General features: G+C 42.8%; 1 protein-coding gene across 1 annotated transcript in view; it reads left to right on the top strand.

The window, feature by feature from the left end:
- Positions 1-15,259, top strand: part of NCAPH (non-SMC condensin I complex subunit H) — a 38,948-nt gene that overhangs the window by 21,624 nt on the left and 2,065 nt on the right. The window contains exons 13-17 of the mRNA XM_080684198.1: positions 6,299-6,409; positions 7,523-7,705; positions 8,730-8,840; positions 13,437-13,528; positions 13,911-13,986. Coding sequence (XP_080540324.1) covers positions 6,299-6,409; positions 7,523-7,705; positions 8,730-8,840; positions 13,437-13,528; positions 13,911-13,986 — 573 coding nt within the window. The remainder of the gene's footprint in view (positions 1-6,298; positions 6,410-7,522; positions 7,706-8,729; positions 8,841-13,436; positions 13,529-13,910; positions 13,987-15,259) is intronic.

Genomic DNA, 15,259 nt, shown 5'->3' with positions numbered 1-15,259 from the left:
GGTGTAGACGGGAGCTGACTGTGACCGATTGGGTAATGGAGGTGCCAAGCATCTGACTGTGCAGTCCTTTGGGAGTTTCTAGAACTGCACAAGCGGCCCGGGTTCCTTCTATGACTGTCAGGATGAACATTTGAGACTATCTGGTGCTGTACCCCGGTTACTGTTCACTTCCTTTGCCTGTGGTTCTTCTGGCAATGCTAGGAGCAAGTGCATGTCTCTGTCTCCAGGGTGACCAGACAATGGTTCATGCCAAGTTCCATTTGATTGGGGCCCGAGGCTCATTTGCATTCCTGGTGGTTTTATTTAATCTTTGGTATCAAATGTGCAGTATACAGTTTCTCTTCCTTATTTTGCCTGTTCCTTGACAGGGTCTTTTTTTTTTTTTTCCCCCTTAAATCTTTATTGTTGAAAATATTACATATGTCCCCTTTTTTCCTCCATTGACCCCTTCTAGTCCGCCCCATCTCCCACCCCAGGCCTTCACTACCCTATTGTCTGTGTCCATGGGTTATGCATAAATGCATGTAAGTTCTTTGGTTGATCTCTTCCCACCCACCCACACACCCCACCTTCCATCTGAGATGCTTCTATGTCTCTGGATCGATTTTGTTCATCAGTTTATTTTGTTCATTGGATTCCACATATGAGTGAGATCATGTGATACTTGTCTTTCTCTGACTAGCTTACTTCTCTTAGCATAATACTTTCCAGGTCTCTCCATGCTGTCTCAAAGGGTCAGAGATTCTTCTTTTTTACTGTTGCATAGTATTCCATGGTATAAATGTACCAACACTTTTTTATTCTCTCATCTACTGATGGTACTTGGGCTGTTTCCAGATCTTATCTATTGTAAATTGTGCTGCTATGAACATAGGAGTGCATACATTCTTTCTGATTGTTTTTTTGGTTCTCTTAGGACAGTGGTTGGCAAACTCATTAGTCAACAGAGCCAAATATCAATAGTACAACGATTGAAATTTCTTTTGAGAGCCGAAAACCGACTTCTGCGCATGGGCCACAAAGTTTCAATTGCACTATACGTGCGCACACGCACGTGGTATTTTGTGGAAGAGCCACACTCAAGGGGCCAAAGAGCCGCATGTGGCTCGCGAGCTGTGGTTTGCTGACCACTGTCTTAGGATATGTTGCTAGAAGTGGGATCACTGGGTCAAATGGCAGTTCCATATTTAATTTTTTGAGGAAACTCCATACTATTTTCCATAATGGCTGCACCCCACTAGCAGTGTACTAGGGTTCCCTTTTCTCCACATCCTTACTGCCACTTGTCACTTAATGATTTGTTGATAGTAGCCATTCTGACAGGTGTGAGGTGATACCTTATGGTAGTTTTAATTTGCATCTCTCTGATGATCAGTGACTGAGCATTTTTTCATGTCTCTTGGCCATCTGTATATCTGCTTTGCAAAAGTATTTAAGTTCTTTGCCCATTTTTAAATTGGATTGTTAAGTTGTATGAGTTCCTTATATATTTTGGAAATTAACCCTTTATTAGATGTATCTTGTCAAATATGTTCTTCCATACAAGGGTTCACTTTTTATTTTGTTGATGGTTTCTTTTGCTGTGCAGAAGCTTTAAATTTTGTTGTAGTCCCATTTGTTTATTTTCTCCTTAATTTCCTTTGCCCTAGGGCAGTGGTCGGCAAACTCATTAGTTAACAGAGCCAAATATCAACAGTACAACGATTGAAATTTCTTTTGAGAGCCAAATTTTTTAAACTTAAACTATATAGGTAGGTACATTGTTTTAACTTAATTAGGGTACTCCTAAGCTGGCCTTTGCTAAAAACTCAAGGGGCCAAAGAGCCGCATATGGCTTGTGAGCCACAGTTTGCCGACCACTGCCCTAGGGGATCGGTAAACATATTGCCACCAGAGATGTCTGAGATTTTGCTGTCTATGGTTTCTTCTAAGATTGTTATGGTTTCACGACTTACACTTAAGTCTTTTATCCATTTTGAGTTTATTCTTATGTATGGTGTAAGTTGATGGTCTAGTTCAGGGGTGGGCAAACTTTTTGACTCGAGGGCCACAATGGGTTCTTAAACTGGACCGGAGGGCCGGAACAAAAGCATGGATGGAGTGTTTGTGTGAACTAATATAAATTCAAAGTAAAGGAGCGGAGGGGAGAGCAAGAGAACCGGATAGAACAGCCGGATCCAGCCCGCGGGCGGTAGTTTGCCCAAGGCTGGTCTAGTTTCATCTTTTTGCATGTATCTATCCAATTTTCCCAACAGCACTTATTGAAGAGACTGTCTTAACTCCACTGTATGTTCTTGCCTCCTTATTCAAATATTAATTGAGCATAATGTCTTGGGTCACTTTCTGGGGTCTCTGTTCTGTTTCATTGATCTATATGCCTGTCCTTGTACCAGTACCAGGCTGTTTTGATTACAGTGGCTTTGTAGTATAACTTGATATCTGCATTCTGATCCCTTCAACTTTGTTTTTCTTTCCCAAGATTGCTATGGCTATTTGGGGTCTTTTTTGGTTCCATATAAATTTTTGGAGTATTTGTTCTAGATCTGTAAAATATGCCATTGGTATTTTAATAGGGATTACATTGAATCTGTAGATTGCCTTGGTTAGTATGGACATTTTAATGATGTTAATTCTACTAAACCATGAGCACGGTATATTGTTTCACTTGTTTATGTCTTCCTCTATCTCTTTTTTTAATGTCCTGTAGTTTTCCTAGTACCAGTCTTTTACCTCCTTGGTTAAGTTTATTCCTAAGTATCTTAATTTTTTTTGTTTCAATGGTAAGTGGGATTGTTTAGTTTCTCTTTCTCAGAATTTATTATTGGTGTTTAAAAATGCCATCGATTTTTGAGTGTTGATTTTGTATCCTGCTACATTGCCAAATTCAGTCATTAAATTTAGTAGTTTTTTGGTGGAGTCTTTAGGGTTTTCTATGTACAATATCATGTCATCTGTGAATAATGAAGCCTTCTTTCCTATTTAAATGCCTTTTATTTCTTTTTCTTGTCTGATTGCTGTGGCTAGGACTTCCAGTACTATATATATTAAAGGCTAATATGCTAAGTGTCCAACCGGTTGATAATATGCGCACTGACCACCAGGGGGCAGATGCAGGAGCTGCTGTGACACACACTGGCCATTTACAGAGAAACTGCACCATGGACCTGGTGCCCACAAAGCAAGACTCGGCTTCCCCCAAGTGGGACACAGGCCCTGCCACCACCCCAGAGCTATAGCTCACCAAATTGCAGACAATGCTGCTGAGACCCCATGGCACAAAATGTGGCCCACAGCCCAGCCCAGCCCAACCCGGGAATGGTTGCTGTGGGCGCCGGGTAATGACGTCACATAGCAATGCCTGGCTTCCTCTCCCTAGCGACGAATAGCCTCCTTACAGTTTCTTCAGCCCAGGTACACGACTTTTTTATAGCCAGGTGGAAACATTTCACACTTTAACCAAATGTCCATGAAGCATTTTCCTGTGCCTCATTTCATTTGATCTTCACAGAAGTCCTGGAGTAGGTAGATAGGAGACTCGGTGGAATCCTATTTTCTTTTCATTAGCTGGAAAACAGAGATTTAGAAACTTGACCCGACTGAAAAGAATTAAGAAATGGTGGACCTTAAAAATGAGTTTAGGTTTTCTCACTGCACAGAATATAGTCAAACACTGCTATAGTTAAATATTTCACCCTTTGTTCTCCCTGCGTGATCTACAATAATAATTTGCTTTGTGTTGATATTTACTGCTGTGTTGCTGACAGTTACCTGAAAGAGAAGTTGGGGTGCTTCACTGGGCTGGAAAAAGTTTAGCTAAATCAGAAAGCAGGTCTAGTTAAACAAGTTTATTCTATATCTGTAAAAGGCTAAGTTGACTCGTGCATGCGTGATACATATAAAGCTCTCGCTGGCACCAATTGCACATGTGTGTTTCGATTTGTCATTGTCAATTGTGAATTTGGTTGACACTTCTGTTATAAAGAAAGGGCAAATGGTAATATTAAAATATTTCTTCTAATTAATTTACTTTCAATGTGCACAAATTTGTGCACTGGGCCACTAGTTGACATATAATAGTATATTCTATCTTTCTGCATTTTTAAGAATACTCTTGACTCTTGAACATGAGTTTGAACTGCATGGGTTCGTTTATAAGCAGACTTTTCCAATAAATAGGTACAGTACTGTAAATGTATTTTCTCTTCCTTATAGTTTTCTTAATACCATTTTCTTTTCCCTAGCTTACTTTATTCTGTCTCTCCTCCCTTCCTGTCTGAAATCAAATAAAATATATATTTAAAAAAAGAAAATCCCAGAGTAAGTAGAAAGAAGGAAATAATAAAGATTAGAGCAGAAATAAATGACAAAGAGGCTAAAAAAAATGCCAAAAAATATCAATGAAACCAAGAGCTGTTTCTTTGAAAATATAAACAAGATTGATGAACTGTTAGCCAAACTCATCAAGAAACAGAGAGGAGCCAAATAATCAGAAACGAAAGCAGTGAAGTAACAACTGACACCACAGAAATACAAAGGGTTGTAAGAAAACACTATAAACAACTATATGCCAACAAGCTGGACAACCTGGATGAAATGTACACATTTCTAAAAAAAAATACAATCTTCCAAAACTGAATCAGGAAGAATCAGAAAACTTGAATGGGGCAATAACAATTGATGAAACAGAAGCAATAATCAAAAAACTCCTAGCAATCAGAAGCCCAGGTCCAGACGGCTTCACAGGGAAGTGAAGACGAACACTCAAAGAAGAACTAACACCCATCCTTCTCAAACTATTCCAAAAAAATCCAAGAAGAAAGAACACTTCCAAACATATTAGCCTTTATATGTATAGATGATACCTCAGTTTTAAAAAAAGAAGTGCAGAAAGATACAAAGTTGCAGCAGTCGTAGCAACTATGGCTACTGTGCATATTGGTTAGATGCCAGCAGCAAGTTACCCATTCAGAAAACAGCCCTGAGGTAGAGCCAGGCTTCTGGGAGCTGAAGGAAGATAGTAGAGCTCCTCGTCCACGAGGCCTGGCTCAGCCTTGAGTTGTTTATGATTATCCACAGAAACTAATGTCCCCATGTGTACCAGGGCAGCAGTCACAGGGGCAGTGTATCCCCTCACCCTTCCAGCAACACTACACTAGGAAAACGATTTCAACACTGGAAAGTGAATGCTGGACTAGTAAATGCTCTATTTACCTAGAGATTCCACAGATCAACTAGCCATCCAGTTTAATATCTTAATGGGGGATTCTAATAGCAGCCAGCCAATACATGAAGAGTTGTGTACCCTTTTTGTTTAATATTATTTTGGGATTTGTATTACAAGAACATTGAGTTGTGGGCACGCTTTTGGAGTATTTAGTTACATTAAAATACTCATTGTGCTTTTGTAAACTCTACACAGCTTTAATACCATTTCTTTAGCCCAAAGACACACCCCCCAGGTAAAAATCACTGGTTTAAGGGCCTGCAAATACCTGAAGGGCTGTGGTTAGCAGGCACTCCCCAAAGAGGCAGCCCTGACCAGTGTGTTCAGTGGTTAGAGCGTCCTCCTGCACACCGAAGGGTCTCAGGTTCAATTCCTGGTAAAGGAAACGTACCTTAGTTTCAGGTTTGCCGGTCAGGGCGTGTGCAGGAGGCAGCCAGTCCATGTGTCTCTCACATCAATATTTTTCTCCCTTCCTTCCTCCCTCTCTCTCTCTTTCCCTCCTCTCTCCCTTTTTCCCTCCCTCCCTCCCTACTTCCCTTCTACTCTCTGAAAAGCAATGGGAAAAATATCCTCAAGTGAGGATTAACAAAAAAAAAGGCAGGGGGGTCATGGCAGACCTGACCTATGAGGCTCTGGAAGGCAGGACAAGGACACTGGATGTAATGACCGGGAGAAGAGCTGGCATTTCTCCCTGTAGTTCTGTGGGGAACAGCCATTGCCTCATTGAAGCAGTGAGTGAGTGAGTTTTCTATCAGAACTGTGCAAGCAGCAAAAAGTTGACTTTTCAGATAGCTATAGGCAGTCTTGATTTTAGTGAAGAAACCCTTTTTCAAATAAAGTCATGTACAGACCTCATTGCAAACCAGCTGCTCTTTTATTTGGGATTGATGGAGGCTCTGAGCCCTACTAGCTAGGCTTGCTCTAGAATGGAGTTGTGCAATTGGAAAGTTGGTTGGATTAGATGACTTCTGAGGACCCTCATAACTAAATTCTAGGAGATTGAACATAGGGACCCAGTTGAGTGGTTGCTTTTCTAGAAATTGCTTTTTGCAGTTTTTCTTTTCTTTATTATAGATACTTACGATTGCCCGAGGCCAGAAGACGGGGACTGAGCATTATGAAGAAATTGGAGACTATGACTATAATAACCCTAATGACACATCCAACTTCTGCCCTGGATTACAGGTAAAAGCAAAGAGCTGTACTCTTCCAAGCACCACAGTCTGTCTTTCCTGCTCCCATTGCCCCTGCCATATGTCGGAGTCTGTAGGGTTTTAATCAGGTGGAGATTTTCAGATGCCTGCCCTGCCCCAGGCATCAGGGAGCTGAGCAGAGCTGAGGACACAGCCAGAACCCAGCCTGCCTTACTGTTAGCCCTGTTTGCAGATAAGTGGACATGCTCCAGTAACCCAGTCAACATGTGCATGGAGTTGTTGGCATGTGCAAAGTGCTTGTATTAGCTATTTTGGGATTTTAAAAGAAAACACTGTTCTTAGGAGCCGATATGTTGGCCAGGGAGACAAAACTTATAGAGGTGAGAAGATGCCGGGTGCTAACCAGGAAAAAAGTTTATGGGTGGGCCTCGGGAGACCAGGCTGTAGCTCTGATGTTGGTCTCACAGTTGGTTCTGTATTAGCTGCTCCCCTCTGTAGGTCTGTGGACTAGATAATGTCAGTGTTCCTCCTGTGAGTCTGCTACTTAGACACAAATGGAAATGACCGCAAGGGGGGAGCACTAGGCTGCATGTGGGGAGAGGGAAAACAATTGGAAGGATAGTTTATTCACCTTGTTTTCTTACTTGGATGAGAGTTGGGTTTTTATATTTTAATGGAAATTCAGATTGACCTCTTGACCAACTTTCATTGTGCTTAAGAGCCCCAGGGAGAGCAAATTAAACCATTCCTGGGCCCCACCCAAAGAGCTGATCTATTGCTACTGGGCTCGGCCAGCATTGACTTTCTCACTGGCTCCCAGCAGGACCCTTGCTCTGGCCTGCTGACAGGTCACACCATTTCAGGAATGCTTTCTGTAAAATGAAACCCTAAATTTGTTAGAAGTCATGTTGTGATGACTGTATTCCTTTTAACTCTCATTCCACAGTCGTAGTTATTAACATGTCTCCCTCGTAGGGTTTATGAACCACAGGAGGATAACTAGAGGTACCTTGAAGTCCACCTCAGCTGACTTAGTGTAACGAACCCTCTGCTCTTGCTGTATAAACAGGGACTCTCTTTCAGGGATATCTCTAAGCCCCTCCCACAGCTTCTGCCAAATTTAAAGAGTTGTTTCCTTGTGCAGGCTGCTGACAGTGATTATGAAGAGTCAGGTGACTTATTTGTGGGACCAGTTGCATCCTCTGACCTCTCAGCGTATCCTTGCCATTCGCCTAAGACAACACAAGAGGATGATGACCCACCTGACATCCAAGGATCAGACATCACTCGTTACGGAGAGTCAAACCTGGTAGCTGAGCCTCAGAAGGTAAAGATGGAACGTGGATTCTATTTCCTGGTATTCTCCTGAGATTTGTGTCATTTGCTTCCTGAATGAGAGTCAAATTGGTCTGAGCTTGAGTTTTTTCTTTTTGATTTTAAGCCATTGCTATCCAAGTGGCTGAATCTTAAATAGGTGGAGATGAACTGGCACTCATGGATTTGCCGAACAAGCCATCTCTCCGAAAGTCATGATAAACCACATGTGGCAAACCAGTCACATGAAGTGTGTGAACAAAGGCTGTGGGCAGAGAGAGTGGGTTTCTGTGCCAACTGGCTGAGGCTAGCTGTTTGGCTTTGGAAAATCTTGGCCAGGTTCAGTTCATATTAAAATATCTGCATTAAGCATTTGTCTGTTTCATAGCAGATGATAGGCTCATCTATAGGGTGTCCCCCAAATATGATAACTTAATTTTTACTCCTTTTCAGGTTTAACTAATTTGAAATAATGGGTGAAGCCAGACTAAGCTTTGAACAAAGTGCCACTGGACATTTTTTTTATGGGGATACATAAAATATAAAGTTTACGGCATCAAACCGGCAACAGTAGATGATTGAGGACACACAAATACCAAATGAAATGATTCTTGATGTTTGTGATTCCATTGCTTCACGTTAGCAGCAGTGCCAGGATCAGAATGGTCATCAGTTTGAAAACAGGCACTGACAAAAAAATGTATTCATTTCTGTAGATTCTCTTAAATGTTGAAAATGAAGTGTATGTTAGTAAACACTTGATAATCATTAAAAATGTGTATACATTATTTTGGAACATATTGTTTATGAGATTCTCTCTCTTTTACACTGGAGTTCCAGGTTGTCCAGTGTAATATTTGAGCAAGAAGAAATTAAGTTGAAGTGAAGGACTCTATTTTAATATGTCCAAAGAAAGCTCTTTAACTCTGTAGTTTAAACGTGATTCTTTTTTACTTGAATTCCTGACTCATTTTACAGTGTGTTGATGGTAAATGCCTCTTCTGCTTAGTTTTACTTTTGTCACATACCTATTTCAGGTAAATAAAATTGAAATTCATTATGCCAAGACTGCCAAAAAGATGGACATGAAGAAGTTGAAGCAGAGCATGTGGAGTTTGCTGACGGACTTCCCACAAGTGGACGCGGAGGTTAGCAGGCATGGAGGTGCTGGGGGTGAAGGGCTCCACTACTTCTCTAGGCGCCCGGCAGGGGTGGTGGGTGGGTAGCTGCCGGTATCCAGGGCTCCAGGATCCAGAGTGCCAACACAGAATTTGTCACTCTAAAACACCAGGATGGCATCACACCTGAGAAGTGAACCGAGGGTGGAAACAGGTCACATACAAGGTGATAGAGATAGTAACATGGGACATTACTCAGCCTTGCTGTTGATCAAAACGCCAAGCAACGAAGGATGTTTACCTTGCTTTCAAATAGCAGCTTGGCGGTTAAATGGATTCACTGCTGGTACAATTTAAGTTGATGAATGTCCCTTCTAGAGAGCAAATTCTTTTTCTTTTTTTTTTTTTAGACTTAGAGAAATTGTTACTTTCCTAAATCACAGGTCTCAAATCCTTTCTTTTTTGTTTTTATCTTTAATCTTTATTGTTCAGATTATTACAATTGTTCCTCTCTTTTCCCCCATAGCTCCCCTCCACCCGGTTCCCACGCCACCCTCTGCCCTTACTCCGCACCCCCCACTGTCCTCATCCATAGGTGTACGATTTTCGTCCAGTCTCTTCCCGCACCCCCCACACCCCTTTCCCCCTGAGAATTGTCAGTCCACTCCCTTTCTATGTCCCTGATTCTATTATATTCACCAGTTTATTCTGTTCATCAGATTTTTTATTCACTTGATTTTTAGATTCACTTGTTGATAGACATGTATTTGTTGTTCATAATTTTTCTCTTTACCTTTTTCTTCTTCCTCTTCTTAAAGAATACCTTTCAGCATTTCATAGAATACTGGTTTGGTGGTGATGAACTCCTTTAGCTTTGTCTTATCTGTGAAGCTCTTTATCTGACCTTCAACTCTGAATGATAGCTTTACTGGGTAGAGTAATCTTGGTTGTAGGTTCTTGCTGTTCATCACTTTGAATATTTCTTGCCACTCCCTTCTGGCCTGCATAGTTTCTGTTGAGAAATCAGCTGACAGTCGTATGGGTGCTCCCTTGTAGGTAACTAACTGTTTTTCTCTTGCTGCTTTTAATATTCTCTCTTTGTCTTTTGCTCTTGGCATTTTAATTGATGTGTCTTGGTATGGTCCTGTTGGGATTCCATTTGTTTGGGGCTCTCTGCGCTTCCTGAACTTGTAAGTCTATTTCTTTCACCAGGTGGGGGAAGTTTTTGGTCATTATTTCTTCAAATAGGTTTTCAGTATTTTGCTCTCTCTCTTCTTCTGGTACCCCCATAATTCGGATGTTGGTACGCTTGAAGTTGTCCCAGAGGTTCCTTACACTATCTTCATATTTTGGGGTTCTTTTTTCTTTTGGTTTTCCAGTTGAGTGTTTTTTGCTTCTTTGTATTTCAAATCTTTGACTTGATTCTTGCGATCCTTTAGTCTGCTGTTAGGTCTCTGTATAATATTTTTTATTTCAGTCGGTGTATGCTTAATTTCTAATTGGTCCTTTTTCATATCCTTGAGAGTCTTGCTAAATTTATCGGCCTTTTCTAGGAAATTCTTGAAAAACCTTATAACCGTGGTTTTGAACTCTATATCCAGTCATTTGCTTTCCTCCATTTCTTTCATTTGTGATCTGTTTCTTTGTCTCCATATTTTGGTTGCTTCCCTGAGTTGATAAAGTGGCTTTGTGTGCTAGGTGTCCTATAGGGCCCAGTGGCTCAGCCTCCCCAGTTACCTGAGGTGGACACTCTTGGTGCACCCCTTTGTGGGCTGTGTGCACAGTCTTGTTGTAGTTAAGCCTTGATTGTTGTTGATATCACTGGGAGAAATTGACCTCCAGGCCAATAGGCTGTAAGGATCAGCTGTGCCTACGCTGGGAGAACTTCTGTGCTGGAGACACCCTTATGAGACAAGACTTGTAAAAGCCTCTGTGCTCAGCTTGGATGGGGCAGAGTCTCGGGGTGGAGCAGACAGCATTGGTTTCCCCGTCAGCCCTGCCCTAAGAGGCCCCTGGGTCTTAGTGTCCCACGGTAATCGCTGCAAGCACCTCTGAGAGAAAGCCGTCCTCGAGTTTCACCCGCTGCCAGAAGTCCAGTTTCTCCCCAAATGAGTCTGGGTCCCCAGAGTCTCGCCCGGAACTGGAGTTCAGTGCAGTCGGGAGCTTTTGTCTCCCTCTTGCTTGAGAAAGCCAGCCACGTACTCAGTTACCCGCCCTCTCCGCGCACACGTGTTTCAGTACCTCTGCTTTCTGCAGCTCCTCTGAGCCTCAGTGTGCTTTTCTCTTTCCTTCTAGTTGTAGAATTTCCACTCAGCCAGCCTCCCTGTGGTTCTGGATGATGTCCGTTTTGTCTTTTAGTTGTAGTTTTGAAATTGTTGTGCGAGGCAGCAGTTTAGGTGTTTACCTATGCCACCATCTTGGTTTCTCCCTAGAGAGCAAATTCTGACATCTCAGGTGACATAAAGTTTTAAGCCCTTTGATCTAATAATTCTCGTTTGGGAAATGTATTCTAAGTAACAAAGTAAAAAAAAAAAAAAAATGCTGTCAAATAATCTCTTTCTCCTGAGCAAGGTGAAACATTGATTAACACACTCTAACTGAATGAAACTCTCCACTAACTAGAACCTTCCGTCTCCCCTTTCAGACCTCTCTGCTCAGGGGTGTTCTGAGCTTTCCAAAGTTCGCCCATCTCTTGTACTTCTCTGCTGGCTGAGAAGTGAAAATTATGCTTTGATTGAGGACCCTGAGCTGTGTAGTCTTGGGTATCAGATAAAGCTTCTGTCATGTTTATGAAGTTTTATCAACTAAAATGGAATGGGATGTGAACATCAAAGAAATGTGCTTTCTGAAAAGTAGGAAGGGGGTCCCTGGCCAGCGTGGTTAGAGCATTGGCCTGTGAACAGAAGGATCGTGTATTTGATTCCAATTAAGGGCACCCACATGGGTTGCAGGTTCCTCACCCCAGTTGCGGCTTGTGTGGGAGGCAACAAATTAATGTGGCTCACATCGATGTTTCTCTCTCATCTCTCCTCTTTCCCCATCCCCCTCCCTCTCTGTAAAATCAATGGAAAAAATATCCTCTAGTGTGGATTAACAAACAAACAAGAAGTGGGTTCTGCTTTAACCTTTGAGTCTCAATGACTCATACTACCCTGTCCTCCAGGGATTCTGGTTAATTAAAGATTTGTTGCTGTTTTTTTTAAAAGAAACACAACACACCTTTTATTATAGAAATATTCAAACAGATTTAAAAATAGAAGGTAGAAAGTTTAGTGAACGTTTGCTTCTAAAATTTATTAATATTTTACCTATATTCAGTTCTGTCCCCCACTCTCCACCACCAACTCATCGTGTACACATTCTGAGGGTGTGTGGTGTTTTTTTATTGTTGTTAATCCTCACCTGAGGATATTTTTCCATTGGTTTTTATTTTATTTTTATTTTTTCCCATTGATTTTTAGGAGTGGAAGGGAGGTTAAAAGATGGAGAGAGAGAAACATTGATGTGAGAGAGACACATTGATTGGTTGCCTTCCACACATGCCCTGATCGGGGTCAGGGATCGAGTCTGTAACCCAGGTACGTGCCCTTGACCAGAATTGAACCTGTAACCCTTCAGTCCATGGGCCAATGCTCTAATCACTGAGCAAACCGGCTAGAGCAGCCATGGGCAAACTACGGTCCGTGGGCCGGATCCGGCCCGTTCGGCTGTTCTATTCGACCCGCAGAGCCGAAAGAGCGGAGGGTTCTCTTGCTCTCCCCTCTGCTCCTTTACTTTGAATTTATATTAGTTCATACAAACACTCCATCCATGCTTTTGTTCCGGCCCTCCGGTCCAGTTTAAGAACCCATTGTGGCCCTTGAGTCAAAAAGTTTGCCCACCCCTGGGCTAGAGCCATATTCTGAGTTTTTTTAATGCAAATACCAGCCATAATATCCTTTTATAGCTGCTTGCCTGCTAGTAAGGAGGCAGGTGTGTGTGTGTGTGTGTGTGTGTGTGTGTGTGTGTGTGTGTTTTAAGTGGAAAGCTTAAGTCTACTTTTAGATAATGGATTCTGTGTTGCCCTTGACTGTGTGGTCCAATTGAAGCTATAAATGATCATGGCTTTTTGTTATTTTATTATTTTTTTCTTGCTTTTCTTTGCAGTTTTTCCTTTCTTGAATTCCACTGGCAATCAACATCACATTTACCAAAAACTGTCTAGGGCTGAGGCACTGGATCCCTTTATGGGTCCTTTCCCTTGAAGATGTGGCTAAAAAATTGTTTTGAGCCCTAGCTGGTTTGGCTCAATGGATAGACTGCAGACTGAAGGGTCCCAGGTTCGATTCCGGCCAAGGACACGTGCCTGGGTTGCGAGCTGGATCCCCAGTGGGGGATGTGCAGGAGGCAGCCAATCAATGATTCTCTCTCATCTTTGATGTTTCTATCTCTCTATCCCTCTCCCTTCCTCTAAAATCAATAATATATATATATATATATATATATATATATATATATATATATATGAAATTGTGTTGGTTTTGTTCAGGCTTTCTTTTTGGAGATAGAACTTTGTAAATTTATGTTGCTCCCTCAAAAGTGAACCTGGCCCAGGTGTCTGATCTGTGAATATCCTTCTTCTCTTAGACAAACCACAGTGAGACTGGAAAAGAAGCGGACCCGGTGGAGGTGGCTGACAAGAAAATGCTCAGCAGGCTCACATGGGACTTGCAGAAGAGGTGCGTTGCGTGCCAGCCCTCGGGGGGCTGGCGTCTCCTCTGAGCTTTGCCCCTGCCCAAACTGTTAAGTGTGACGGACCCTCCACACACGAACTACTGTTCTAACACTCTAGCCGATTTTCTGTTTCTTCTCTGCATTGATAAGTGAGTTAATATAGACTAACTTTCAAAAGGCATTTTTCTGCACTAGTGATTGGAATGAAAGAGGAGATAAATTTTATTTAGATTTAAAAAACTGGAAAAACCTGCTTATTAAATGCATCTGAAATATTTCTTTGTTTCTCGTTAGTTTATTCATTGGACATGTGTATTCATGTAGATGAAAGAGCCTTTGTTCCTGAAGTTGCAGTGACCCAGATAAATGCTGCCCTTTGTTTTACAGCCTGCCGCCCCTAATGGCTCAGAACCTCTCCATACCCCTGGCCTTTGCCTGTCTCCTGCATCTAGCCAATGAAAAGGTAGGTGGCTCTGGTAAGCATGGGTGTGTTCTCTATTTGTGTCCACTTGCTTGAACTTTCTATCCGATCTTGCCTGGGCTCCTCATAGAATAGATGTCTTACGTACAGTGACCTATGTGGTACCCTCAACCCAGAGGATTGACCAGGTACCAAGAAAGAACTTAGAAAAAGGCCGTCAGGTGTGATTAGCAATAAAAAGAATGAGGAAGACCCAAATGGGAAAATATTGGATGTGTGTGTTTCCAGCTTGAAAACAAAGTATTTTTTACATCATTGTGTGTCAAAGGCTTCAAAGGCCAAATCCTATCAGAGCCAAAGTCAAGACACATGGGAAACATGGTGGAGAAGAGGGGAGAGCAGAGTGCAGCCGGAAGTCAGATGCTGGCCAGCAGAGCTGAGCAGCTGTGGGATAGTTATTGAAAGAGCAGGCGGTGACCCACCCTCTCAGGAGCCTGTAGATGCTGCAGGGGGGCACCCTGTACGTGTGGTGCTGCTGGAGACTTGCTGTCCGTGGGTCTCCCGAGGCTGGTCCCTAATGCAGACTTCCGTACTTGAAGTAGCGGGCCATGGGCTGGGCTTGGGCTGTATCACTGGGGTTAGGGATGCCTAACTGCCATCACTGTGGCTGCTCAGCCTTTTCTAGGGAAGGTGCCCTGCCCTGGAGGGAGAGGGGAGAGGAGTATGACACCTGAAGTGTGGCTTGAGAAGATTGATAAGATTAGATTGGAATGGTAGCAAAAATGGGGTGTTGGGAGCAGTGCCCGGGATTACTATGTGCTAGTGTCTGACCTTTTAATGACATCAGGAGCAGTGATGACTGGCTCAGTTTCCCAGGCCTGCCTTTGCTTTGGACTGACTGTCAGGCCCCAAGGAGGGAATGTTCCCTATAGGGCAGCCTTGTAACACAGCCTTCAGCCAATCCCAGTGGACCTTCCCCTGGGAATCAGGGACCACTTCTCTTGCCACCTTGTAAGCTCATGACCTCACTGAAGACGACACAGTCCATTTGGCAGAAGCTAGTTCTGATTTTGGGTGGAAAATTGATGTAAAAGAGCCATGGAGACAGAGCCTCATGCTGCATGTGTCCAACTGTGGGGTGACCACTGGGCCTATAACCTCCAGGCTGGGCAACACCTGAGCCAGAACAGACTAAGCCAGCCTTTCTCCTGAGAGTGAGCAGTTGTGCATCAAAGCCAACTTTAGATAGGCGGTGACCCAGGAGCACAGCTCACAGCTGCTGCAGTGTCCTGCTCAGGGGAAGGTGTGGGAGCCA

The sequence above is a fragment of the Plecotus auritus genome (assembly GCF_963455305.1).
Source record: "Plecotus auritus genome assembly, chromosome: 8".
Lineage (NCBI taxonomy): Eukaryota > Metazoa > Chordata > Mammalia > Chiroptera > Vespertilionidae > Plecotus > Plecotus auritus.
Note: the sequence above shows the minus strand (reverse complement) of the source record. Positions and strands in the feature narration are given on the sequence as shown.